The 25,228-nt window shown below is 58.4% G+C and overlaps 9 protein-coding genes across 9 annotated transcripts; 7 read left to right on the top strand and 2 right to left on the bottom strand.

The window, feature by feature from the left end:
- Window positions 1-262: 262 nt before the first annotated feature.
- CcaverHIS019_0407320 (uncharacterized protein) lies at window positions 263-4,142 on the top strand (the record flags this gene model as incomplete). Its single annotated transcript, XM_060600599.1, has 4 exons — window positions 263-534; window positions 1,078-3,581; window positions 3,614-4,045; window positions 4,087-4,142. 4 exons carry the CDS (start codon window positions 263-265, stop codon window positions 4,140-4,142), a joined length of 3,264 nt encoding a protein of 1,087 aa, XP_060457177.1.
- An 873-nt stretch (window positions 4,143-5,015) lies between these two features.
- Window positions 5,016-6,818, top strand: CcaverHIS019_0407310 (uncharacterized protein; the record flags this gene model as incomplete). Its single annotated transcript, XM_060600598.1, has 4 exons — window positions 5,016-5,667; window positions 5,702-6,143; window positions 6,300-6,592; window positions 6,625-6,818. The coding sequence occupies 4 exons, from the start codon at window positions 5,016-5,018 to the stop codon at window positions 6,816-6,818; spliced, it is 1,581 nt and encodes a 526-aa protein (XP_060457176.1).
- A 1,948-nt stretch (window positions 6,819-8,766) lies between these two features.
- On the top strand, window positions 8,767-10,558 carry CcaverHIS019_0407300 (uncharacterized protein; the record flags this gene model as incomplete). Its single annotated transcript, XM_060600597.1, has 3 exons — window positions 8,767-8,861; window positions 8,908-9,089; window positions 9,171-10,558. The coding sequence occupies 3 exons, from the start codon at window positions 8,767-8,769 to the stop codon at window positions 10,556-10,558; spliced, it is 1,665 nt and encodes a 554-aa protein (XP_060457175.1).
- Window positions 10,559-10,783: 225 nt separating this feature from the next.
- Window positions 10,784-11,470, bottom strand: CcaverHIS019_0407290 (uncharacterized protein; the record flags this gene model as incomplete). The annotated part of the gene is made up of 3 exons (XM_060600596.1): window positions 10,784-11,063; window positions 11,096-11,346; window positions 11,381-11,470. The coding sequence occupies 3 exons, from the start codon at window positions 11,468-11,470 to the stop codon at window positions 10,784-10,786; spliced, it is 621 nt and encodes a 206-aa protein (XP_060457174.1).
- Window positions 11,471-11,775: 305 nt separating this feature from the next.
- On the top strand, window positions 11,776-14,856 carry CCT5 (uncharacterized protein; the record flags this gene model as incomplete). The annotated part of the gene is made up of 11 exons (XM_060600595.1): window positions 11,776-11,835; window positions 11,890-11,961; window positions 12,003-12,027; window positions 12,065-12,265; window positions 12,301-12,431; window positions 12,464-12,531; window positions 12,921-13,262; window positions 13,462-13,768; window positions 14,193-14,330; window positions 14,404-14,584; window positions 14,726-14,856. 11 exons carry the CDS (start codon window positions 11,776-11,778, stop codon window positions 14,854-14,856), a joined length of 1,656 nt encoding a protein of 551 aa, XP_060457173.1.
- Window positions 14,857-15,696: 840 nt separating this feature from the next.
- CIT1 (uncharacterized protein) lies at window positions 15,697-17,616 on the top strand (the record flags this gene model as incomplete). Its single annotated transcript, XM_060600594.1, has 4 exons — window positions 15,697-15,732; window positions 15,969-16,157; window positions 16,219-17,173; window positions 17,405-17,616. The coding sequence occupies 4 exons, from the start codon at window positions 15,697-15,699 to the stop codon at window positions 17,614-17,616; spliced, it is 1,392 nt and encodes a 463-aa protein (XP_060457172.1).
- A 491-nt stretch (window positions 17,617-18,107) lies between these two features.
- Window positions 18,108-19,192, top strand: CcaverHIS019_0407260 (uncharacterized protein; the record flags this gene model as incomplete). The annotated part of the gene is made up of 4 exons (XM_060600593.1): window positions 18,108-18,225; window positions 18,316-18,694; window positions 18,727-18,883; window positions 18,917-19,192. 4 exons carry the CDS (start codon window positions 18,108-18,110, stop codon window positions 19,190-19,192), a joined length of 930 nt encoding a protein of 309 aa, XP_060457171.1.
- A 552-nt stretch (window positions 19,193-19,744) lies between these two features.
- Window positions 19,745-22,072, bottom strand: CcaverHIS019_0407250 (uncharacterized protein; the record flags this gene model as incomplete). Its single annotated transcript, XM_060600592.1, has 4 exons — window positions 19,745-19,798; window positions 19,839-21,160; window positions 21,199-21,882; window positions 21,931-22,072. The coding sequence occupies 4 exons, from the start codon at window positions 22,070-22,072 to the stop codon at window positions 19,745-19,747; spliced, it is 2,202 nt and encodes a 733-aa protein (XP_060457170.1).
- Window positions 22,073-22,417: 345 nt separating this feature from the next.
- Window positions 22,418-25,157, top strand: GLN4 (uncharacterized protein; the record flags this gene model as incomplete). Its single annotated transcript, XM_060600591.1, has 5 exons — window positions 22,418-22,712; window positions 22,762-22,836; window positions 22,913-23,003; window positions 23,039-23,165; window positions 23,202-25,157. The coding sequence occupies 5 exons, from the start codon at window positions 22,418-22,420 to the stop codon at window positions 25,155-25,157; spliced, it is 2,544 nt and encodes an 847-aa protein (XP_060457169.1).
- Window positions 25,158-25,228: the final 71 nt, after the last annotated feature.

The following is a 25,228-nucleotide window of genomic DNA, read 5'->3' as shown; positions in this document are numbered from 1 at the left end:
GGCGTGCCAGAGTCATCAGTGAGGGAGGCAAGTGTATGCATGCCTGGTGATAACTGATAAGTGATAAGACGGGTTGGGGGCAACGACTTGACCCAATGACGGTGACATTCGATCATTGAAGCGATAAGCCCCTACACCACATGACCTCCCAACCTCGACCCACCAACCCGGACCTCACCTCGACCCACCAACCCGCACCTCAACCTTGACACTTTCTCCACTCGGTCTCCGTTTCTTGAGCTCTTAAACCACCCCATCCACCATGCCGCGCGACCCCGCCCCCCATCCGGGCACGTCGCCCGAGTTATATCTCTCCAATTCCGAGCTCGACCACCGTGGCCGCAGCAGCACCTCCGCATTTAGCCGCCTCGACTTGGGTCCCAGTGCAGGCACCAACGCTGGTAGAAGGGTTAGCACCCCCGACGCACTGGTCAGCAAGCTCTTCCGCCGGCTCAGCATGGACCAAACCGAGCATCAACCCGTGCCACCGGTGATGACGCCGAATATCGAGGAGGGCGACGAGACGGATGACCCGTGAGTACTTGTCTCCCTTAAAGACATCTCGTCAGCCATCGGTGTGTCGCATTGCAGGGGACAAGGGGACACGTGTGATTGAGCCCAATTCCAATTCGCGCGGGAGGCTAGTCCGTGCCCATGTTCTATTTGGGCAGCAGCGGTGAGCGCCGCGGCTAGAATGGGTGCGTAGACGAGCCTGCGCGTTATATGATTGTGCTATGCGCTATTTACTGCGCACCTGCTTGTGCAGAGACAGCCTTTTGCCGCAGATGACAGAATGGCACAAGGCGTCAAATGGTCAATGCGCCAGTGGGCAATTGTGCAATTGATTAGACGGTCACATACAGACGGTAGTTGGATCGGCAGTGTCATGGGCCAAGCACGCGATTAGCGCTGTTTTGCGCCATCCACATTCAGACGTGCGCTACTTTCACCTTGACCCGTTTGAGGCGCTACGCATCCCCACCTTCTCTATCCCCGCCCACCCAACTGGTAGCTCGCAACTCGCAGCTCGCAGCTCACAGCACGACTCGATCGCCCGAATCACAATGCTCACACCAGCGACGACGTCTTTGGGTCTAGCCACACATCACGCGCCATCCGAGAGAGCACCAACCGCCTGGCTAGCATGAGCTTTACCGCCCCGTCCCCGCTCTCCAGTGGTATTCCCCTGCGCCGCGGGAGCAGCACATCGGGTGGCGCGGCTCTCGACCTCTCCCTCTCACAGCCCCAAGGTTCAGCCCAAGGCTCAGTTTCACCGCAAGCGGGGCCCAGCGGTCTCAGTGTATTGATGGACCGCGGGCGAGCTACCGACTCTAGAGAGACGACGCCACACGCCATGCCAGCCATCCTAGTCGAAGACGAGGGCGCAAATCTCTCATCGCAATCTTCTGCTACTAAAGACAGAGCACGCTCTCACTCGTCGCACATTCACATTCGCCCAGGCCTCGAGGGCGTACAGGAAGTCGACGAAGACAACATGGCAGACTCGGAACTGCGTCGCTTCCTCGCAAGCGGTGAACCGCCCAGCGAACGCACCCCTCTCCTGGGCAACAAGGACACCTGGGCCCAACGCACCGCCACCGACCTGCACGCCGCACGCACCTCGCTCTCCAAGTACTCGGCCAAGGAGCTCGCGACCATGGCCATCCGCGAACCGGTCAAGGCCCTCCCCGCCGTCGTTCTCGGCCTCCTCCTGAACGTCCTTGACGGCGTGTCTTACGGCATGATCCTCTTCCCCGTCTCCAAGTACTACCCCGACTATGGGAGTCTGGGTGTGAGCATGTTCTTCGTGAGCTGCATCACCGCGCAACTCACCTACTCGCTTGGCGGGAGTATCTTCAAGGGTGGAAACGGGAGCATGATGATCGAAGCCGTCCCGTTCTACCACATCATCTGTATGTTCATCATCTCCGAGATTGGCGACAACGCCGCCGCCATCGTCGCGACGACCATGGTTTCGTTTGCCTTGAGCTCGATCCTCACAGGCCTCATCTTCTTAGCGCTGGGCTACTTCAGACTCGGCAGCCTGATCGGATACTTCCCGCGCCACATCCTTGTGGGATGCATCGGTGGTGTTGGCGTGTTCCTCTTCATCACTGGCCTACAGGTGTCGCTCGGCGTCTCTGGAGCCGAATTCAAGTACGACCTGCCCACGCTCAAGCTCTTCTTCGCAAACTTCCACAGCATCATGTTGTGGGGACTGCCGCTCGCCCTCGCCGTCCTCCTCCGCGTTATCACCCACTTCTTCCACCACGAGCTCATCTTCCCTGCCTACTTCCTCATCCTTCCCGCCATCTTCTACGTTATTGTTGCCATCGGCGGATGGGATTGGCAGTACCTCCGCGACCAGAAGTGGGTGTTCGACGTCGGCCAGAACGTTCAGCCGTGGTACTCATTCTACGCCGGCTTCAGGTTTAACCTCGTCAACTGGCGTGTGGTCTGGGCTGCCATGCCGACGCAGCTCGCCCTCGTCTTCTTCGGCATTCTCCACGTGCCCTTAAACGTGCCTGCGCTCGGCGTCTCGCTCGCAGAGGACAATGTCAGCCTCAATAGAGAGCTGGTTGCCCACGGAGTCTCCAACCTCGCCTCGGGCATGGCTGGGTCTGTTCCGAACTACCTCTGCTACGTCAACACGGTCCTCTTCTATCGCGTCGGCGGAGACTCGCATCTCGCGGGCCTCATGCTCGCGGCCGCCACTGCGTTCGTAATGTACCTCGGCCCAGCCGTCATCGGTTACCTCCCTATCACGGTCGTCGCCGCGCTCATCTACGTACTGGGCATTGACCTCATGGTTGAATCGCTCTGGGACACGCGGCACCGCGTCAACAAACTCGAGTACATCACTATCTTTGTCATTGCTATCTGCATGACCGCATTCGACTTTGTCATCGGCCTCTTCATCGGCATCATCCTCGCTTGCGTCTTCTTCGTCGTCCAGAGCTCGCGCCGCAGACCGATCCGTACCGTCCTCAGCGGCTCTACCGCCAAGTCGACAGTGCGCCGCCCTAGAGCCCAGCGTGCGTTCATCCAGCGTGTCGGCTCCCAGACGTGCGTGATGAAGCTCCAGGGCTTCCTCTTCTTCGGCACGATCGGCGTCGTTGAGGACGAGATCCGCAAACTTCTCGACATCGCCGAGTGGGAGCACAATCCGATCCGCTTCCTGGTCATCGACTTTGCACTCGTCAGCGGTCTGGACTTTAGCTCAGCTGAGGCCTTTGTGCGCATCCAGCGCCTTCTCGCGGCAAAGGACGTGCTCCTCATTCTGTGCGGTGCTGCGCCGCATTCGGCGGTCGGGACGGCTCTCCGCGCCGTCGATCTCTGGGCCGACCAGGAGGGCACACGTGTCGAGGTGTTTGGCTCACTCAACGACGCCCTCGAGTGGACCGAAAACACCTACTTGACTGCTTTCTACGACAACCAGGTCAAGGCCAAGGGCGATACGCCCGCCCCTCGCACCATCGATCTTCCCAAGGTCCAGCGCATGCCGTTCACACTCGCCGAGAGCTTCAGCAACTCGCCGCGGCGCACCCACCTCGCACGTGCTGGCGACGCCACTCTGCCTGGTGAGTTCCTCCCTCGTACCAACTGACCACAGTTTATGTCGCGGACATTGAGGAGCCCCGTCCTGCCGCCGCCCAACCCCTCGGCATACTCATGCAGACGATGGGATGCTACATGGACGCTCCCGAGGACTTCTTCTCCCAGTTCGCCCCGTACTTTGCCCGCGTCTCTGCGCCGGCTGGCACGACCCTGTGGCGCCAGGGCGAGGCGGCCGACGGGCTCTACCTCATCGAAAGCGGATCCCTGCGCGCAACGTACGAGTACAATGCCGAGGACCGCGTCCTGGAGACCATGGTGGCCGGCACGGTCGCCGGCGACCTGAGCACGCTGAGCGAAACGACGCGCAATGCTACCGTTGTCGCCGAACGCGACGCCGTGCTGTGGAAGCTTGCACCCAGCTCGCTTGCCAAGATGGAGAAGGACAAGCCCGAGGCTGCGGCCATGTTTGTCAAGATTGTTCTGAAGGGTGAGTCGCGAGCCGCGCGCGTAGCGTTATGCTGACTCCAGCCGCCGTCGAGGAAGTTGACGTCGTGACCTCGCACCTGATTGCTGTCCTGTCGTAATATTGTCATTGTCAAAGTAAAATGCATATGGTGCATGGTTCGACTGTGATTTCTGGTTTGGTTTCCACGCAACGCCTTGGCATCTGTCCGCCTACACGCAACGCCTCGGCATCTGTCCGACACTGCGGTCTACTTTGATGCCCGTGCCCACTTGACAAGTGACATCCCGGCACGGACGTCCACAAACACCTCTTGCAGCCTAAAGAGACAACTGTTGTAGCACACTCCGCTCGCGGAGTGCGCGACGGGCTTGGGATCGGACTCGGCGTCGGAATCTCGGGATTAGTGAGCACCTCCCAACCCTCCACCCTCTCTCCACCCAGCTATATCCGCGACCTTGAGCGCCCAGGTGTGGTCCGGCACGGCAACTACCCCATCCGGTCGATTCTCATACTCACATGACCTGGTCTCGTTATCATACCAACGATATCAAGGATCAAGGAACCCGTGTACTCGGGCGACCCGACGTCGGCATCTTATGATGTAAGTTGGTATGCGGGCTGAGGGCTGCATATGAGTGGGCAAAAGGGCCCCGGAGGGGGGGGGCCTAGGCCCCGGGGGGTGCCAGTACCCGAACCCCGAACTGCAAGCGGGCGCCCCCCGCTTCAGATGTTGATATAAGTGGCGTCGACTGTGCGGGCCACTTCAGTATACTTGAGCAAGGACGGGCACATCCTTCCCACCCAGGACGAGCATCTCAGAAAGGACATCCTTCCCAGCCAGGACGAGCATCTCCGAAAGGACGAGCCCACTGCCTCCTCAGTGAAGACGCCAACCCTACCTACCTTCTCAGTGAAGACGCTACCCCTACCTACCTTCTCAGTGAAGACGCCAACCCTACCTACCTTCTCAGTAAACACGCTACCCCCCGCCATGTCGTCCACAGCCACCCTCCAACTCCCGCTGACGATCCCCGTCCCGGCGGCGATCCTCGCCCTCGTCGCGGTCCTGGTCACCCTCCTCCTCCGCGTTGGGAGACGCGACCCCCGCCTCCCCCCCGGTCCACCCACCACCCCTGTTCTGGGCAACCTGACCACCATCCCGCCCCGCTACGCACACCTCTACTTCCTAAAGCTCTCAAAACAGTATGGCGACGTAATCTCCCTCAAGCTCTTCAACAGCAACATGGTCGTGCTCAACTCTGCAAAGGCAATCTTCGAGCTCCTGGATAAGAGGAGCAGCAGCTTCAACGACCGCGCACCAATGTACATCAACGATGAAGTGATCGCTCGAGGGAACCACATCCTCCTCGCACCAGGAAAACGTAATGCCGTATACCGCAAAGCTTGGAACCGTATCCTTGCACCTGGCGTTGTCGGAAATCACGTACCGCTCCAAACAGCCGAGGGGAGCGCTGTGCTCTACAACCTATTGAAGGGGGTCAACTTTTACCAGGAGATGAGGCGATACTCTTGCTCCCTCACTTTGGCAATTGCGTTTGGGAAACGCGCTCCAACCTTTGATGGGGTCGACAGTGCCGGTTTCTCCGTCAAGGAGTTTTACCGCCTGGAACACGCTTTCAACTGTGAGTTGGAACTCAAAGTCTCCCCTAACCACAGTCTTCCTGGAAGTCGGCGCCGCGCCGCCAATCGACCTCCTCCCAGCACTCAAGTACCTTCCCGGACCCCTGGCTCCATGGAAAGCCAAAGCGCAATCCCTGCGCGAAGAGATGCGGCACTATTACCATGACATTCTGTTTGGCGAGCTCAAGCGCCGCCTCAAGAAGGGACAGTGTACCGACGCGTGGTTGGCTAAACTTGTCAAGAATAATCCGGACGGGTTGAGCGACGAATGCCTCGCTTGGAACGGAGGGGTTATGCTCGAGGGAGGCAGCGATACCACTTCGGGAGCGCTACTTACTTTTGTTCTTGCGGCGTGCTGCTTCCCCGATAAAGCGGCAAAGGCTAGGGAGGAGATTGATCGTGTTGTCGGGCATGATCGGAGTCCAGTGCTCGAGGATATTGCAAGTTTGCCTTACTGCGATGCGCTTGTTAAGGAGATGTGAGTGAACCCAACCCCACGAACAAGTCGGTGCTCCCATCTTCGAATCCACGCCCTCTCTTCTCTCTCTCTCTCTTCTCCCCCCCTCCCTCCCCCCTCCCCCCTCCCTCCCCCCTCCCCCCCTCCCTCCCCCCTCCCCCCCCCCGCTGACAACAGGATGCGCTGGCGCCCCGTCGCGCCTGCCGGCGTCCCCCACCTTAGTACCAAAGACGAAGTGTACCGCGACATGCTCATTCCCGCTGGTACACTAGTTGTCGGCAACACCTGGGCGGCGCTCCACGACCCCGAGCTGTACGACGACCCGGAAGAGTTCCGTCCCGAACGCTTCCTGGCGAACAAGTACGGCTTGAAGGAGGAAATGGCAGGATGGCGCAACACTCTTCCCTACGGTGCTGGACGGCGTATCTGCCTCGGCACGCAGGTCGCCGAGAACAGCCTGTCCATCAATAGTATGTCGTCTCAATGAGTGGGCTAACTTTAGTTCCCAAGCTCCTGTGGGCGTTCGACTTTGAACCGGTCGGCGAGATGGACGTCAACAAGTTTGAGCCGGGCCACCTTACTGCGCCGGTGGAGTTCAAGTGTCATTTCCGGCCGCGGAATGCGCATATTGAAGAGACCATTGTTAGCGAGTATGAGGAGGCGCGCGAGTTGTTGTCCCAGTTCGAGTTTGATTAGTTGTTAGGTGTATGATGACAAGGTGCCACGCGGTTGTCTGCGCCACAAGGTTGAGTTGTGCAGTAGAAGGAATGAACTGTGCCAGGTACTGTAACAGGTTATGCCGACAGAGGGTTTGTTTCCTTGGCTTGGCACTTGGCACTTGACACCTTGAAATGTTGGCACCTTGGCACCGCCAAAAGGACCCAACTCGCGATCACTAGGCCCGTGCGGTGATGGTGCTTTTTGCATCCGCGCGCATTGCCTGGTTGTTTCAGTCCAACAACAGTGCGATTCGGAGACTTGTCAGTTGATACCCTGGGTGCAACAACGCAATGTACGGCGTTTACATATCTACAGATCTACCGTGCACCCAATGCACTCATACCCATTTTGTGCAACGTGTAAAGGGAGTAGGAACTAAGGGAATACCTAGTGTTCATTTTGACGCCAACATGAGTGGCGTTTGATGTCGCTGTCCGTGTCCTGATTTCAGACACCCAGGCTTGATGGCTCAACGTCTGTCCCCTTTCTCAATTCTCAAGAGCTGTTTAGACACGGACAGGCCTGTGGCACTAAGTGGCTAAGTGGGGAGACCACGTTACTAGTGACATTTGAAACTGTTCCGCTCCGCAGAACAGCCCGCACTTGCAGGTCAGACTACATCACCAGCCCACAGCCAACGTCAGCCGATGAATTGTCAGTCCCTGCAGGACGCGTTGGAGTGCCCGAGGATGGATAGCGCGTCTCTGGAATCCCTAACCCCCTAGGTGGGGTATGTGGGATGGTGCTAGGGGCGCTGAGCCGGACGGCAGAGGCACATGCGTGCCGACCAGTGGCCACCGCCACCGACAGCTGACCAGTCGGACCGCCCGGCCGTTAGGCGGGGAACAGATGTATCCCTGTGTTCAATCTACAATATGAGTCATGAGTCGTGGGTGGTTGTCAGCGCTGGTGTACTGCAACTCTAGAGACAGGAGACGGTTTCAAAAGTTGAACACGAAGGCTGAATCGGGTCAATTGTAACAGAAGGCTAACAAGGTATGTATATATTTATAGATGGATCTAATGAATCTAAATAAAAGGCAATCTGATCCAAGATTCGACCACTATCTCGTCAGCAGATCACCAGACGGGCTCCGGCGATTCAGGGTTTTGGGTACCCAGTGGCCCGTTCCCTTTAAGTGTCCCTGAGTAGGGACGGGGAATATTCAGGAATACGAAAAGCGCTCTTTAATGGAGAGGGACAGAGGAGAAGAATAAACAAAGGTGCCTGCTTGAAAGACCCTGAGTGTCCGGCCCGAATAGGTTTGCTTTGTATTGCTTGTATTGCTTGAGAGCTTGAGGAAGGTCAAGACTTGAATGCCAAAAGGGAGGTTGGAGGTTGAACGAGTAACAGAGAAGGGGGCCAAGAGGTTACAAGGCTAGGGTCAAGGGCGCAGGCTAGGGGGTTTCGGATTGGTTTCGGTGGCGTCGGGTTGGATCAACTAAAACCTGGTAGGAACCAAGCAGACCCATCTCCGTTGAACAACTTGACTTGCACAAACCCTTCTAATTCACCTATTTGGGTATCCGGCAACAGGCATGCAGGCAGAAGTCTCAAGGAAGAAGGCAGCGCGCCCAGCCATGCAGCCATATGGCCGCATGGGCCCATGAGGAGGCGAGGGCTTCAGCCATCACATCACTGCATCGCAGTTCTGCTGAACCACTGCTCAAAGCCCCTGCCCCGAGCCCCGAGCCCCGAGCTCATCATCATCTCCGACCCACCATCGCATCTCCCCCTCCCCGTCTCTTGCTGTCCATTTCTCTTCATCAACACGGCCTACCTCACACTCGTGTTACACCTCTCACTCTCACACCACGCTCCTTAACCCACCACCCTTCTCATACACGACAATCGCTCTCCCTCGTCCTCTGGTCCCCCACACCCTCATTTCTTCCTTCTCTCGACCCCGCCCCGTTCCCCACCATGCTCCTCTCCGCCGTCACGGCCTTGGCCGTCCTAGGCGCCCAGGTCGTCAACGCTGCCACAGCCGACGAATGGCGCAACCGCTCCATCTACCAGTAAGTCATAAGCCATCACATACAACGCCCCTCTGACCACCACCAGGATCATCACCGATCGCTTTGCCCCACCTTCGGACAAGGCACCAGCGCGCACTGACCCCCTCCCACTCGAGTGCAACACGGCTGAACAGACATGGTGCGGAGGCACGTGGCTTTCTATCATCGACAAACTCGACTATATTCAGAGTATGGGATTCGACGCCATTTGGATCTCACCCACCACTGGTGCGTACTAACCAACCCTCATCGTCATCCGAGACAATCGAGGGACAACGGACCAAAGGCCGTGCCCCGCTAACCTGTCAGAGAATATCGACTTTCACACCCCTTACGGCTTTGCATACCACGGCTACTGGGTCAACGACCTGACCAAAGTCAACCAGCGTTTCGGCTCCGAGGATGACCTCCACACGCTCATCGACGAGGTCCACAAGCGCGACATGTACATCATGGTCGACGTTGCCATTAACGGTATTCCTTCGCTCAGCAACACGACTATTCCTCCAGAGGGCTCAATGTGGACCAAGGCGGACCAGTTCCACCCCTTCTGCGAGATTGACTGGTCAACCCAGGACACCAACGATAAGCAGGTCAAGGACTGCTCTCTTGGCGACGACAAACTCTGGCTCATTGACGTCAACACTGAGAACCCCGAGGTCATCTCGACACTCCAGTCGTGGGTCAAAGACTATGTCACAAAGTACAAGATCGACGGCCTGCGTATCGACGCCGCCAAGCACGTCCCGGGCGAGTTCTGGACTGGCTTCTGCGGTGCCAGTGGTGTCTTTTGCATGGGCGAGGTGTTTGATGACCGCATCGACTACACTTCGGCATTCCAGAGGGAGAAGTGGATGGACTCTATTCTTGGTTTCCCCTTCTACAACGGCCTCGTCGAGGCGTTCAGCGTCAAACCCCACCGCAACATGACAGATCTCACAGAGCGCATCATCGGGACCCTCTCGCAGTTCCCAGACCCCAGCGTTCTGGGCAACTTTATCGAAAACCACGATACACCCCGCTTCAAGAACATCACTGCCGACCCCCGCCTTGTGTACAACGCCATGGTCGGCCAGTTCCTCTTCGAGGGCATCCCAGTCGTCTACTACGGCCAGGAGCAAGGCATGTCTTTTGGTATCTCGGACCCTGACAACCGTGCTGCTCTCTGGACCCTCGGGTACGAGAATGTCACAACTGTTCAGCAGGTCACGCGCCTCAACAAGATTCGTTCTACTCTTATCAAGGGTGATGCCACTTACAATGGTGAGACGTATCTCCAGGCCCGCTCGCAGATCCTCGCCAACACGACGTACGACATGGCCATCCGCAAGGGTCCAATCATCATGTCGCTCACCAACCGCGGCTCGCCTGAGGAGGCCACTTCCTTTGCGATCCAGAACACGGGCTGGCCGCGCGGTGAAGCCCTCATCGACCTCCTCTCGTGCCTCGACTACGCCGTCGGCTCGGGTGGCTCCATCTCCATCTCGTACTCTCGCCAGGGCTACGGTGGCATGCCCTACGTCTTTGCGACCGTCGATGACGCTCGCCACATGGGCATCTGCAACGATGTGCAGTTAGGCATCGTCGAGACAAACCAGACTGGCAAGCCGTTCAGCTCGGCCGCCGTGTACGCTCCCTCGCCCCTCCTCGGCCTGGCAGCGGGCGCCGCAACCCTTCTGGCCCTATTCTCCTTGTAAACCAAGCTGCGCCATAATTTCCTGATACCCATTCCCTAATCCTACCCTTCATTTCTTTCTCTCCACGCCAGGCATTGGGCACTCATCCCATGTCCGAGGACACTCTACTGCATCCGCCCAGCCTTGCCCGGGTCAGGAACCCTGTTGTACAAATAGTATGCATGAGGTTATTAGCATGGTACAACAGTGTGATGGTGGACGAGCCATACAGTGGGAATGCTGGGTTCATGTACGTGGTCGCTTAGAGGGCGAGACAGCCGTCACTTCAGATTTGCGCTTCATGCGCGCGACAGGCTCGCCGACGTCGGCGCACAGTTCCCCGCCTGAGTTGTGACCTCCACCTCCATCCTCGTCGCCTTCCTCGGTCTTGCTCTTTCCCTTTCCCCTCGACCCCCGCCGCCGCTCAACAAACACCGTCTGGCACGTAACGTTCCGCCCCTTCTCGAGTCCGAGCGGCTGCGTCGAAAGCGTGATCTCGAGGTACGGCCGGTGTGTCATCTTCGGCCTCTTGTCAGCTCCCCCTTACGGCACGCTCACTTAGTCTTACCACTCAACACGCGCTCGAGACTTGGCCGCTCCGTCTCCGCCGGAACCACCAGTCCAGTCTCGGTATACTGCCACAGGCCCTGCTTCTCTTTTTTCGGCGAGAGGGACGCAATGTATTCCCGCTTAACCTTCTCCACAAGTGAGACGAGACGCGGAGCCGCGAGGGTGGCGGGATGTAGACCGGGCTTGGTACTCGGTTCGAGGGGGATCGTGTGCAGTACTAGTGGCCGGGTGGGGTTGTTCTGCTGTCAGCTGTGCCAAGCTTAGAAAGCTCACCTTGAGGAAGGTGAGGGCTTCGAGGGCTAGAGGAGCAGTCTTGCCGCTCGTGGTGATGCGGATACGGTGAGGTTCTTCGGCCTCGTCCATCGTCGCTGGGAGAGGGGATGTCGGGGTAGATGCTTGCGCTTGTTGTTCACGAAGTCAACAGCCGCGAGCTCGTCCAGAAGCCAACATTCTCGCCAGGCACGATCCCACGTGTTGTAAACAGTAGGCATGCCAATTGAAGAAAGCTGTTTTCAGTCCACGCCTAACCAACCTCCACTCTGCTAACTAAAAATCCACGTGAAGCGCGCTCACGCGTCCAAGAATCTCGACGTGCCAGCAGACACAATCATCAGCGTTCCGTCACCTTCGACTTTGTTCACACTGCTCCAACTCGACATCTAGCAAGCATGTCGGTCGACCAGATCAACCAGATCAACCCCGGGCAGGCCGTCTACGCTCAGGACGAGGTGTGTTTCCCCCTCTATACCTTTCCATCACATTCGGTCTGGTGCTGACAGCAGAACGGCCGGCCGTTCATCATCGTCCGCGAGCAGGGCAAGAAGGTCCGCACGCATGGTCTCGAGGCTATCCGCGTAAGTCTTGGCACTTGGCGTGTAGCAATTCTAATTTCCAGAGCCACATCCTTGCCGCGCGTTCAGGTATGTCTTGTCTCTAACAATAATGAATCTAACCCAGTCACCAACATTATCAAGACGTCGCTCGGCCCGCGCGGCCTCGACAAGATCCTCATCTCGCCTGACGGCGATATCACCGTCACCAACGACGGCGCAACCATCCTCTCCCAGATGGAGGTTGAGCACCAGATTGCAAAGCTCCTCGTCGAGGTGTCCAAGTCGCAGGACGACGAGATTGGCGACGGCACCACTGGTGTTGTTGGTATGTCCCAACTCTTGAGAGTGTACTGATTCCAGTACTTGCCGGCGCTCTCCTTTCTTCCGCTCTGTCGCTGCTCGACCGCGGTATCCACCCCATCCGTATTGCGGACGGGTACGAGAAGGCGTGCGAGATTGCCGTTGCCGAGCTTGACAGTGTCGCTGAGACTGTGCGTTGGAGCATGGCGTCAACTGACCCCAGATTGAGTTTAGCAAGGACGACACTAGCAACCTGCTCAAGACGGCCAAGACGTCGCTTGGGTCCAAGATGTGAGTTAGCCGAAGGCGTGGGTTGGTGCGTCGCGGGCGTCCAGTTTGCGTGTAAACCGCAGGCCTCAGTGGAGGAGTCGGTCATAATGGAACGTCACCGTGTAGCGCAACACGCGTCACTCTCCCATCTGCGTGGTCCATGCCGGCAGGCGTGTCTCTACCGTGCAGGAGGTCGTTCAGCTTTGAGAGAACGCCCCATGCCTGCTCTAGGCGTGTGTCTACGGTGCTGGAGGTCGCTCAGCTTTGAGACGAACGTCGAATGAGGCATCCCAAGTAGCGCTGCACTGGCGTTCCCTTTGACATCGGCGTTGGATCACTTGCCTCTGATATGGCCCCACGTCGTCATCCATGTCGCCTTCCCTGGTACATACAGCTCTGTCTAACTCCAGCGTTTCCATTGCCCACGACAAGTTTGCTCAGATCGCCGTTGACGCCGTCCTCTCGGTCGCCGACCTCAAGCGTCGTGACGTCGACTTTGAGCTCATCAAGGTCGACGGCAAGGTCGGTGGCTCGCTCGACGACACTGCTCTCGTCCATGGTGTTGTCATCGACAAGGACATGTCCCACCCTCAGATGCCCACTGTCGTCCGCGACGCCAAGCTCGCCATTCTCACATGCCCGTTCGAGCCTCCCCGCCCCAAGACCAAGCACAAGCTCGACATTGAGAGCGTTGAGGAGTACAAGAAGCTGCGCGAGTACGAGAAGGAGAAGTTCATGGACATGATCAGGCGGTGAGTTGACTGGTCCACGTGCAGGTAACGTGTCAGTCACGTGTCCCACAACGTGCCGACAACGTGGGGGCGTGTCTCGGTAATGTCGCCTTCTGCCCACTTCCTCTGTTTTATCTCTGGGTTGGGAAGCCGAGATCCGATCAGCACGGCCTGTTATCTCGCTGGATTGTTTCGGTTGGACTGGGACTGACGCTTGCAGAGTCAAGGACACCGGCGCGAACCTCGTCATCTGCCAGTGGGGTTTCGATGACGAGGCCAACCACCTGCTCATGCAGAACGAGCTCCCGGCCGTCCGCTGGGTTGGTGGCCCGGAGATTGAATTGATCGCTATTGCCACCAACGGCCGAATTGTTCCTCGCTTCGAGGACCTCAGCGCTGACAAGCTTGGCCACGCTGGTCTCGTCCGCGAGCTCTCGTTCGGCACCACCAAGGAGAAGATGCTCGTTATTGAGGAGTGTGCCAACTCGCGTGCCGTCACCGTTTTCGTCCGCGGAAGCAACAAGATGGTGAGTGTGGCTAGGGTCTGTGCACCGTCAGCGTTCCCCCGTCGCGCGTCGGAAGGACGGCGGGGCGGACGACGTGTTTGCACCAATTCTCCATGGGTGGAATCCCTGAGGCATCGGCCCCAACGTCGTTTCAGGCTTGTGATATGTTCCCTGCTCTTGGCTACCCCGAACTTCGATTGCCGAGAGGGGGATTCTACTTGCCAATGTGCTAGAGAACGGTGGATGCTGGCGCCGCCCGTGGGGCCTATGTTTGGGACTGCTGAAAGCCGCCCAAGTCTTGCCAGCAACAGATACCATTGGCGCCAGCAGTCTACCCTGGATCGCCGCGATGGCTTAGATGAGGGGAAACGTCGGAGAAACACTTCGGCGATCACTCGGATCACGGGAACCAACCAAAAGGAATGAAGACCGCTGACCGACCCAGATCATCGACGAGGCCAAGCGCGCCCTCCACGACGCCATTTGCGTCGTCCGCAACCTTGTCCGGGATAACCGTGTCGTGTACGGCGGAGGTGCTGCTGAGATTTGTGCCTCGATTGCCGTGTCCAAAAAGGCCGACGAGGTGGGTCCCCATGGGAGCTTGGGCCTCCGCCCGCGGAGGGAGAAGAAGGTTTTCCCGCGCTGACCTTCTACAGATCCCTACGATTGAGCAGTACGCTATGCGGGCATTTGCTCAAGCCCTCGACGCCGTGCCTCTGGCGCTCGCTGAGAATTCCGGTCTTTCCCCGATCGACACCCTTGCCGACGTCAAGTCGAGGCAAGTTACGGAGAGCAACCCGCGCCTTGGTATCGACTGTATGGGCAAGGGCGAGAGCGGTGAGTACCTTTACCCCACACTCCCCTTTGTGTTGAGGACGCCAAAGATTCCCATCACACAGGAACCATCGGTGCTTCGGCCACAATGCGGAAGGCGGGGCTATTTGCGGGGTAGCAGCGACCAGGCACTGACTGTGACAGACATGAAGAAGCAGTTTGTGTACGACCCTCTCATTTCGAAGCGCCAGCAGCTCCTTCTGGCTACGCAGGTTGTGCGTATGATTCTGCGCGTCGACGATGTCATCACGTCGGTGGACGATGTCACTGGATAGACGGAAAGCAGCTAGTCGTTTGGGGGTGTAATATGCATCTAGAGTCGCAGCATGGCAAGTGATGATACAGTGGACCGGATCAGATGGACACGGGTGCGCGTGCCTGACAAGGAGTTGGAGTCAAGGGTAAGAACGGTGTCTTTGCGGCTCCACGATATGCAGAGGGTTTTGATGACGATGGTAGACCCGTGAGAAAGACAATGTCGTACTTGGATTGGATGATGATCGGACGGATACGGAGGCGTCGTCCAAATACCAAATTATCCGTCAGTTTCGCCGTCGGCTTTGCAAGGGGTTATCTGGGGGATACAGGGATTGTCTTTTTGGACTGCAAGCAAAGTCACGAGCCGGTATCCCTAACACTGGAGCAGTCTGGGGCCAAGGAGGTGGGGGGAGGGTGTTAGAGCGCACAAGGCTGAATCTTGGGCCATGGGACCTTGAAGAAAGAGACCGGCCGGCCGGGATAGTTTGGGATCCCAGTGGCCGAAGGGAGAAGGGGAGAAAGGACCGGGGATGCGACGACAACAGGAACAGTCTGCTTTGTAGGCCTAAAGAATCAGGAGTAAGGATGTAGTGCTAACCGACCAGTAGTGTTCAAGTGAACCGCGTCGGGAGGGGGGGGTGAGCAAGTTGGGGGGATGAAATGGCCGGTGATGTGGTGACCGTGCCTTTTTGCTCTCGTTTGCCGACTGACAAGGGAGTTCAACGGTCAAGAGGGTCAAGAGGGTCCTGATGGGGACATATGGTCGTCATTCGGCGGCATTCTTTAAACTCACACCCCAACCCCAATCTCACCCTCCTCCTTCCTTTCTTCCATCCCCTCTCATCCCACCACTCATCATGCTCTCCTCGACCCGCATCGCTCTCCGCCAGCAGGTGAGTAACACAATCTCCAACACATCAACTATCCTCTCTCCGTTGTCACGACACGACTCTTCCTCGCTATTTGCAACGAGTGGAGCGAGCTCGGTTTTCAGTGTTATTCGCTGGAGACGACTGAGTTTTTCACAGTCACCGGTCCGGTTGACTGGCCCCGCACACCTGTGCGCGGGCTTCTCAGCCGTCTTCTCTTTCCCGGTTACCGGAACAGCAACATGTACTGACTGTCCCAGCTTCGCGCCAACGCGAACCGCCAGTTCTCGGCGTCGTCGGCCGTTTCGGCTCAGTCGCTCAAGGAGCGCCTCGCCGAGCTCATCCCCAAGGAGATTGAGAACGTCAAGGAGGTTCGCGCCAAGTACGGCAACAAGTCGTTTGGCGACAACACCGTCGACCAGATGTACGGTGGCATGCGTGGCGTCAAGGTGAGTCGTGTGGTAGAAATATTCCACTGTATTGTTAGACAGAATGGCTGACTTTTCCCAGGGCCTCGTGTGGGAGGGCTCCGTCCTCGACGCCGACGAGGGTATCCGTTTCCGTGGTCTCTCGATCCCGGAGGCGCAGAAGGCGCTCCCCAAGGCGCCCGGTGGCTCTGAGCCCCTTCCCGAGGGTCTCTTCTGGCTCCTCGTCACCGGCGAGGTCCCCACCGACGAGCAGGTCAAGGGCCTCTCTGCCGAGTGGGCCGCTCGCGCCGAGATCCCCGACTTTGTCAAGGAGCTCCTTGACCGCTGCCCCAACACCCTCCACCCCATGAGCCAGTTCTCGCTCGCCGTCACTGCCCTCAACCACGACTCTGCCTTCGCCAAGGCTTACGCCAACGGTGTCAACAAGAAGGAGTACTGGCAGACCACCTACGAGGACTCGATGGACCTCATTGCCAAGCTTCCCGCCATTGCCGCTCGCATCTTCCGCAACGTTTACGGCGACGGCAAGGTCCCCGCCATTGACCCCACCAAGGACTACTCTGCCAACTTCTCCAACATGCTTGGCTACTCCTCGGAGGAGTTCATTGAGCTCATGCGTCTCTACATCACCATCCACTCTGACCACGAGGGCGGCAACGTCTCGGCCCACACCGGCCACCTCGTCGGCTCGGCCCTCTCCGACCCCTTCCTCTCGTACTCGGCTGCCCTTAACGGTCTTGCCGGTCCCCTCCACGGTCTCGCCAACCAGGAGGTCCTCCGCTGGATCCAGAAGATGCAGGGTGTTGTCGGCAACAACCCCACTGACGAGAAGGTCGCCGAGTACGTTTGGTCGACCCTCAAGGGTGGCCAGGTCGTCCCCGGTTACGGCCACGCCGTCCTCCGCAAGACCGACCCTCGCTACACCGCCCAGCGCGAGTTCGCCCTCCGCCACCTCCCCGAGGACCCTCTCTTCAAGCTTGTTGCCCAGATCTACAAGATTGTCCCCAACATTCTCCTTGAGGCTGGCAAGGCCAAGAGTAAGTCTATCTGCACCCAACAGCAGCGTGCGATGGGTACCACAGGGCCGGTGCGGATTGTCTTTGCGCCTGTGCCTGAGGCATTCCTTTCGGCCCCATCGGCCCCAAGATGCCGGTGACACATTCCCGCCTGACAAAGGGGGGTCGGACAACCCATTCCGCCGTGTAATCCCGTTGCCGCTTTTCATGCTTGCCGAAATCCAGAAATCAAAGTCCAGTTGCTGACTCCAGACCCCTGGCCCAACGTCGACGCTCACTCGGGTGTCCTCCTCACCTACTACGGCCTCAACCAGCAGGACTTCTACACCGTTCTCTTCGGTGTCTCGCGTGCTCTTGGTGTCGCCTCGCAGCTCATCTGGGACCGTGCCCTCGGCATGCCCCTCGAGCGCCCCAAGTCGTTCTCGACCGAGGCCATCAAGCAGATGTTCGCCGGCAAGGCCTAAGCTGTTGTCGAGCTGTAGCGCCGCGGTGATTTTCCTGCCTGCAGGCAGTCAGAGAACGCCGTGGTGATTTGTCAAAATGTGGAGAAGCAACCAGCTGGTGCTGTAATGATTCACAGAGGATGCAGAAAACTGTAATGCTATGAGAGAAGAGAGCGAGGGAATGTGTTTGCGCGACGACTAATGTGGTTTAGTTGGTAGTTGGTGTAGAAGACGACTGGGGTGGACCCAATGCAGCATAGCGGACTCCGTGCCTGCAAGTTTGTCTTGTAGATGCTGGGAGCGCCCGGATAGCGTATCGAAAGGCCCTTCACCAATTTCAACTCGTAACCGGCAGCGGATTCATCCCTTCGAGACACCACGTGCTCTTTCCCTTCCCACGCGAGAATACTTCAGCTCCCTTCCCACCATTCCCGTCGTCACCATCACCATTGTTTGGTTGTTCCCATACGTAAGCACATCCTCCACTCGATAAGAGCATTGCACAACGCACGATGAACAGCCCCCCCAACAGCCTAGCGTCACTCCTCTCAGCCGTCCCCAATGTGTACCAAGGCGCACCGCCGGCGCCGCCTGCCGAGGAGGGGAACCACGACGCGATAATCATGACATGTGAGTCGACTGAGTCGGGGATGACGGTGTGAGCGACGCGTATCATCTGGTGTGCATCCACCTAACCCCGATTCCCAACCGCTAACCCAGACCTCCGCGACGCCTACGAACCCGTCGAGGAACGCTACTACCCTCCCTACCGGCCGTCTGCGCCGCGCGGTGCTCCGCCCTCGCCACCCGACCCAACCGTGCCCATCCCCACCACACTTGCCAACATTGGTGCAGCACTGGCCAATGCAACGGATACGCCATTCACGATATCCCTTCCCCCTGCAGTGGGGATGGAAGAGGCGTTCACAGACACGTTGGACCGCGGCGAAATGGGTGGGAAGCGGCGCAAGGCACCACACGAGCGCGCCGGTTGGAAGGAGATGGACGACGAGAAGCGCCGTGATGGATCCGCTGAAGCCGCTGCAACGCTCATTGCATTTGAGGAGGAGGAACGGCCATCTAAGCGACAGGCCAAGTCGTAAATCCCAAATTGGCGGCGCTGACAAGTAGAAAGGAAGCGCGGGCAGAACAGAACCGCAAGGCACAGCAACTGTTCCGCCGTAAGCGCGAGGAGAAGATCAAGCAACTCGAACTCGACTCTATGGCTTTAGCAAGTACACGTTCCCGCCTTGCTGTTGCCGAAGCCCGGTTATCCGACATGGCCTTAGTATGTATGTTTTCCAATCTAAACTGATGATAGGAACTCGAGGCCAAGATGATCGAGGCGCAGGGTATGCGGAGGGCACTGGCTACAGCAGTAAATGTTGCTGGACTTAGTGTTGTCAAGCCTGATGGAGCGCTCGTCCTCTCTCCAGAAGAGTATGAGGGGCGGGATCGGGCACGCGTCACTCCAGCCCACCTCGACGCGGCATGTGATGGACTCGCAAGAGCTGCTCGGCAGCTCGCAAAGGCTAATCGACGGCAGAGGGAGGATGTGCGTGCTGCCCACGAGGCCAGCCAGCATGCTCAGGCTTAATGGTTGTATTCTAGTTAGATGTATGTGTGCCATGCGCTGGGGCTAGGGTTGGGTGATCGCTCTCTCGTTTGGAACCATGCGCACAAGGGCAAGCTTGGTCCAGCGACGATCAGGCAGTAGTAAGAGAGGCTGAACTATGCTGTAGTAAGATCTTGGAGGATGCATCTTACAGCATTATTCATACGACCATCTGAACAGTGCTGGTTTCTGGAATCACGTGAAACTGTGTCTAGTCTCTCCCTGGACCTCCAGACTCTAGTGTAGAGAAAGGGCTCACCCAACACAGCGTCGTTCATTTAGCAAGTTTAAACGGAGCGGTGACAGCAGCACGTCATTCCTTTAACTCTGCGCGTCACCGGATCTAATAACCCCAAATCTGCTCCAATCCGTCATCTCTGTGCGACGGGAATGGAGAAAGCACCGGTTGAACAGCTGGGAGGATCTTGTGCGCCTCCTCGCGGAAACTTCTACACGACATTATATCGCTTACATGAATCTAGAGCGAGTCTGCGACTCTGCTACCCTTCTACACGGCACCAAACACATCCTCTTCTAGCTCTGTTCAAGAGCCGAAATATGCACGCCCTGCCCGTGCCCGTCCAGCTCCTGCTTGTCAGCACAACCCACACCCCGCCAGCGTACGCACCTCGCGCGAGTCAAAGTAGAGCCCGCACAGTCGGTCGTCGACTTGCCACTTACACTGCCAAGCCTGCGCCTCGCCAGTGAGCGTCGGGTCCGCCACGCCACCCACAACACGGCTGCCGTCGGGCACGAGCGTCGGCATTGCCAACTTGGGCTCGGTAGCATGCTCGTCCTCGTCGTCCGATTCGTCGACCTTGTCAAATGCACCCATGAGGCGGCCGCGAAGCCGGGCGTTCAGTGCAACCAAATCGTCGTTGCGCTTCGAGAGGTCGTGTGCGCGCGTGCGCTCCTTGTGCAGGTCCATCTCGAGCTGGTGCTTGTCCTGGCACAGCTGGTGGTGCTGCGCCGCCTTGCGTCGGATGCCGTCGTCCGTCCTCCGGTTCTGCTCCAGTAGGAGGACGAATTGCTGCTTCGCCTTCTCCGCGTCGAGGTTCGCAGCGTCTACTGCTGCCTTATAGAACAGGTCGCGCTGCTTGAGACCCATACTGAGCTGTTCGCGCAGCTTGGTCACTTCGGCTTCCAACTCCTTGGCCCGATTCACCTCCTGCACGGCGCTCAAAGAAGCGGTCTCGTACTGTGCGCGGATGAATTCGAGGTCACCCTTGGTCGTCTTGTGCGCCTTCTTGCTCCGCTTGAGATCCTTGCGAAGGTTGGCAATGATGGTGTCCCTCTCCTTGATCTGCTCCTCGGGGGGAGCGTCAGGAGGGAGGGTGACGGCGGTGCCTGACGGCGCGTCTGGATCGTCTGTCGCCGTCTTAGCTTTAGACTTCAGCTCGACGACCTCGGCCTCGAGCTCTGCCATTGTCGTGTTGCGCCTCATGAGCTCTGCCTCGGTCGCCTTGACCATAGCCTCGAGCTCAGACGTCTCCTCTATGCGTTTGTCTAATTCTGCGCGGACGCCGTCCAGCTCCTTGCTCGCTGCCTTCATGTCGTTCTCGTGCTCGTCCGCCGCGACCTGGAGCTTCTTCTCGTGCTCGACGGCGGCCTCGGCGAGGACTTGGGCTCTTAGTTCTTCGTTTGTCTTGGCCCTCTCGCGAAGCTCGTCGTTGCTGGTCTTGACCTGGGCTAACTGCGACTGCAAGTCGGCTGTCTCGGTGCGCGCCCTCTCTAATTCCCCAGTGAGGAAGTCGAGCGTCCGCGCGCCGTCCGCGCCCTGTGATGACAACGCTGTGGGCACGGCAACAGAGTGGCGCCTCGCTGACGTAACTGCGCCCTCGGAAGAAAGATGAAAGCCCATATGGTCGAGCAGCTCGTCTGAAGTTGCGAACGCGGCATCACAGCCCTGCCAACGACAGGAATGCTGCTTTTCGGGGCTGTGGTGCTCTTCTGAAATGTCAGTTCAGATGTGGCAGGCTGCGACTCACCAGATTGGGAAGCGGGTACGCCCGGCTCGTCCATCTCGTCGTCATCGTCGTCGTCGAAAATCTCCAACACAGTGCCACCAACGGTTCCATGCTTTCTTCTCGGCTTCCGCACCTGGGTCTCCAGCCCTAGGCTGGAATTGGGGCTCGAGTCAGGGTCCTCGATGGACTCGACCTGCGAGGTCCGTGGCGGCTTCTCGGCGTACTTGTGGAAGGCGGATGGGGAAGGTTGTGGCACAGGCCGGAGTTTCGCCCTGTTCCGCGACGTGCGAGGTCCCGGCCCGGCAGCGCCAACGGACCCGTCCGAGGAGGCCATGTCGATGACCTCCACCTCGCTGTGTCCTCCGTCTCTCCATTCCTCATCTCCCTCCTCGATGTCTCTCTGGACCCGGCGCGTCCGCGGCCGAATGGACCGGGGAGGGGAAGGCCCTCCGTCGTCTAGCTCGTTGCTCTCCTCGGTCGCCACGCTCGCACTGCGAGGGCGCTTAGGATGTTTGGGAGGGACTATCCCGAACCTCGAGGCCCTCTGACTCGCGATGGGTGGCCCAGGGATAGGCCTTCCTCCAGTCCGTCTTGCCATTACGGCCCTCTTTGGCGGCGCCATTTCAGACGCGTTAGGTGTCTGGGTCACGGTTGAGGCGGATGTCGAACGCGTCGCGCGACGGCTTGGTGTAGAGGACTCGGCGACTGACGTCAGTGCTGTATGGCGAGCCTACGGGGGTCACGGTGACGCACTGCGGAGGCGATTTGTTGTTCGCGTCTTCTTAGGAGGCGTGTCACGCGCAGCTCCGCCGCGACGCTTGCTGGAGGTAGCAGGATGTTCCAGCGACTCCTCGTACGACGGATCTCGTGTCCGAGTTGATCGTCGAGGTGGCATCTCAAGGGGTGCGACGTTGTTTGGCTTCGAGGAAGATGTGACAGTGACGAAGCAAGGTTGGGTAAAGCGGCATGCCAGTTGACTGATCGGATGGGAAGGCGTTGGTGCCTGAGTGAATGACGTGTTTTCAGATGATAGACATTTCCACGTGGTAATTTCCTGACTCGAGAGCACAGGTGGCCTGTATCTCCCAAAGTTGGGACGTTGAGTTGATGTCTCAGACGGACGGAGTCGAGAACAATTACATTCACACCTCTTCACTCTCAAACGAGTATAAAGCACGCCACCTTCCCTACTCCCTCCTTCACACATCCTCTCAACACCTATCTCCCACCATCTCGTCCCATGCCACCCAAGTTTGATCCTACCAAACCCGAGGTCGCCGCGCTCATCAAGGAGTTCGAGGCCTTTGGCCTGAGCACCAACTCTGCGACTGAGCTCGTGCGCACGCCAAAGGCTGGCAACGCCTTCCGTTCTCTCGTCGATGAGAACGGCCTCGCCGGCAAGTCGTTTGGGAACAACCAGGCCAACGCCCTCGTCAAGCTCTCCGCCGTTAGCACCAAGCTCTCCCCAGAGGCACGCAAGTATGTGCTCAACCGCATCGTCGCAGGTGACCTCAAGTCGCCAGACCAGGTGGCTGGTGAGTTGAACCATCGCGTGTGGATCAATAATGAATGCTGACTCGACAGCTAGCGTCAAGTACCTCGAGAAGTCCCCATCCCTCCCCGTCGACACTGCTGCCTTTGACAAGGCATCCGGAGTTGGTAAGTTTACATCTCTATCGCGAGCTGACGTCGGGCGTCGACGTCACCGCTGCCGACATCCCCGCATTGTTGAAAGAGCACGCCGCTACCCTCTCCTTCCCACCCAAGTCGTGGTCCGACCAGGGTCCCTTCCTCGGCGGCATCAAGAACAGCGACTCTGACTTGAAGTGGGTTCTCAACATCGCATTCCAGCTAACGATAGATGGGCTCCCACCGCCGACCTCAAGGCCGCTGTTGACGCTTATTTCACTGAAGTCTTCGGGTCCAGAGAATCTGCAAGCAAGGCGAAGGGCGAGGCCGCCGCTGCGTCCAAGGCCAAGGCTGCAAAGGTGGGCTTACAATATCGTTCTTGAGCTTACACCCAGGAGCCCAAGAAGAAGGCTGCGGCCCCCAAGCCTGCTGAGACGACGTACGAGGCATCGACTTCCAATTCCCCCTACATCCCCACGCGCATCTTTCAGGAGGGATTCCTCTCCGAGTTCCACAAGGTCGGCGGGAACCCGCAGATTAGCCTGAAGCTGAAGGAGGAGCATCTCAAGTGGACCGGCGGCCAGGTCTACACTCGTTTCCCTCCCGAGCCCAACGGGTATCTCCACATCGGCCACGTTAAGGCCATCATGATCGACTTTGGCTATGCCAAGTTCCACAACGGCAGGACATATCTGCGCTACGATGACACCAATCCCGAAGCTGAGGAGGGCAAGTACTTCCAGTCGATCCTCGAGACCGTGCGCTGGCTCGGCTTTGAGCCGTGGAAGGTCACGTACTCAAGCGACAACTTTGATAAGCTGTATGCTCTCGCGTTGGACCTGACGAAGCGTGGTGGCGCGTACATCTGCTTCTGTGATGCGGAGAAGATCAAGGCGGACCGCGGCGGTGGCAAGGGTAACCCGGTGCCGTGCGAGCACCGGGACCGCTCCATCGAGGACAACGTCCGCGACCTGGAGAAGATGAAGAACGGCGTCTACAAGGAGGGCGAGGCGTGCCTCCGCATGAAGATGGACCTGACGAGCGGTAACCCGTACATGTGGGACACGGTCGCGTACCGTGTCAAGAATGCGCCACACCACCGCACGGGCGACAAGTGGAAGATCTACCCAACCTACGACTTCACACACTGCCTGTGTGACTCGTTTGAGAATATCACCCACTCTCTGTGCACCACTGAGTTTGTTTCTGCCCGCCAGTCGTACGAGTGGCTCTGCGACGCGGTCGAAGTCTACAAACCGCGTCAGTACGAGTTCGCGCGCCTCAACCTCCAGGGCACATTCCTTTCCAAGCGCAAGGTGCGCCGCCTCGTCGAGCACAACCTCGTCAAGAGCTGGGACGACCCCCGCCTCTACACGATCATCGCGCTCCGCCGCCGTGGTATTCCACCCGGTGCGTTGTTGGCGTTCGTCTCCGAGCTCGGTGTCACCACGCTCGTCTCCGAAACCCAGCTCCAGAAGTTTGAGTCGACCGTGAGGAGGTATCTTGAGGACACTGCACCTCGTCTCATGATGGTGCTCAAGCCCATCAAGCTCATCATTGACAACGTGCCGGACGACTACAAGGTGCCCGTTCAGGTGCCACTGCACCCCAAGGTGCCCGCAATGGGCTCTGTCGAGACCATGTTCACCAAGGAGGTGTACATTGACGCAGAGGACTTCCGCACAGAGGACTCGCCAGACTACTTCCGTCTTGCGCCTGGCAAGAGTGTTGGTCTTTTCAAGGCGCCGTTCCCCGTGACGTGTACGTCGTTCAAGACAGACTCGAATGGCAACGTCACCGAGATCCACTGCAACCTCGACAACGAGGGCGAGTTCAAGAAACCCAAGGCCTACATCCAGTGGGTGCAGGCTCCTGGAGCAGTGCACATCGACGAGGTGCGCTACTTCCACCCGCTGTTCAAGCACGACCCGCCACCCAAGGACTTTGAGAGCGACGTCAACCCTGACTCGATCGAGGTGTTTACTGGTGCGGTCGTCGAGCCCGCGTTCTACGAGCTCGCGAAGAAGGAGACCACGACGGCTCGTGCAGAGGCGCACGCGCACACTCAGAAGGCGGCTACCGAGAACGAGGTGGCCAACGATGAGGCCAAGCCCGCCGACCACGTGCCCCAGGCTCTCGGCGACGAGCCCGTCGTCACCGCCGACCAGCTCGTCGGCATGGAGAACATCCGCTTCCAGGCCATGCGTCTCGCATACTTTGCCGTCGACTCTGACAGCAAGCTCTCTTGCCTTGACGAGGCGGCTGACGCCAAGCCTGGCAAGCGCCCAGGCGACAAGATTGTCCTCAACCGCATCGTGTCACTCAAGGAAGATGCTGGCAAGAAGGCATAGAAGGCGTAGTGATCACTAGAACCTATAGTCCTGTCATGTTATATGCATCTATGCATGCACCTTTTGCAACA

Source organism: Cutaneotrichosporon cavernicola (genome assembly GCF_030864355.1).
Source record: "Cutaneotrichosporon cavernicola HIS019 DNA, chromosome: 4".
NCBI classification, from domain to species: domain Eukaryota; kingdom Fungi; phylum Basidiomycota; class Tremellomycetes; order Trichosporonales; family Trichosporonaceae; genus Cutaneotrichosporon; species Cutaneotrichosporon cavernicola.
Note: the sequence above shows the minus strand (reverse complement) of the source record. Positions and strands in the feature narration are given on the sequence as shown.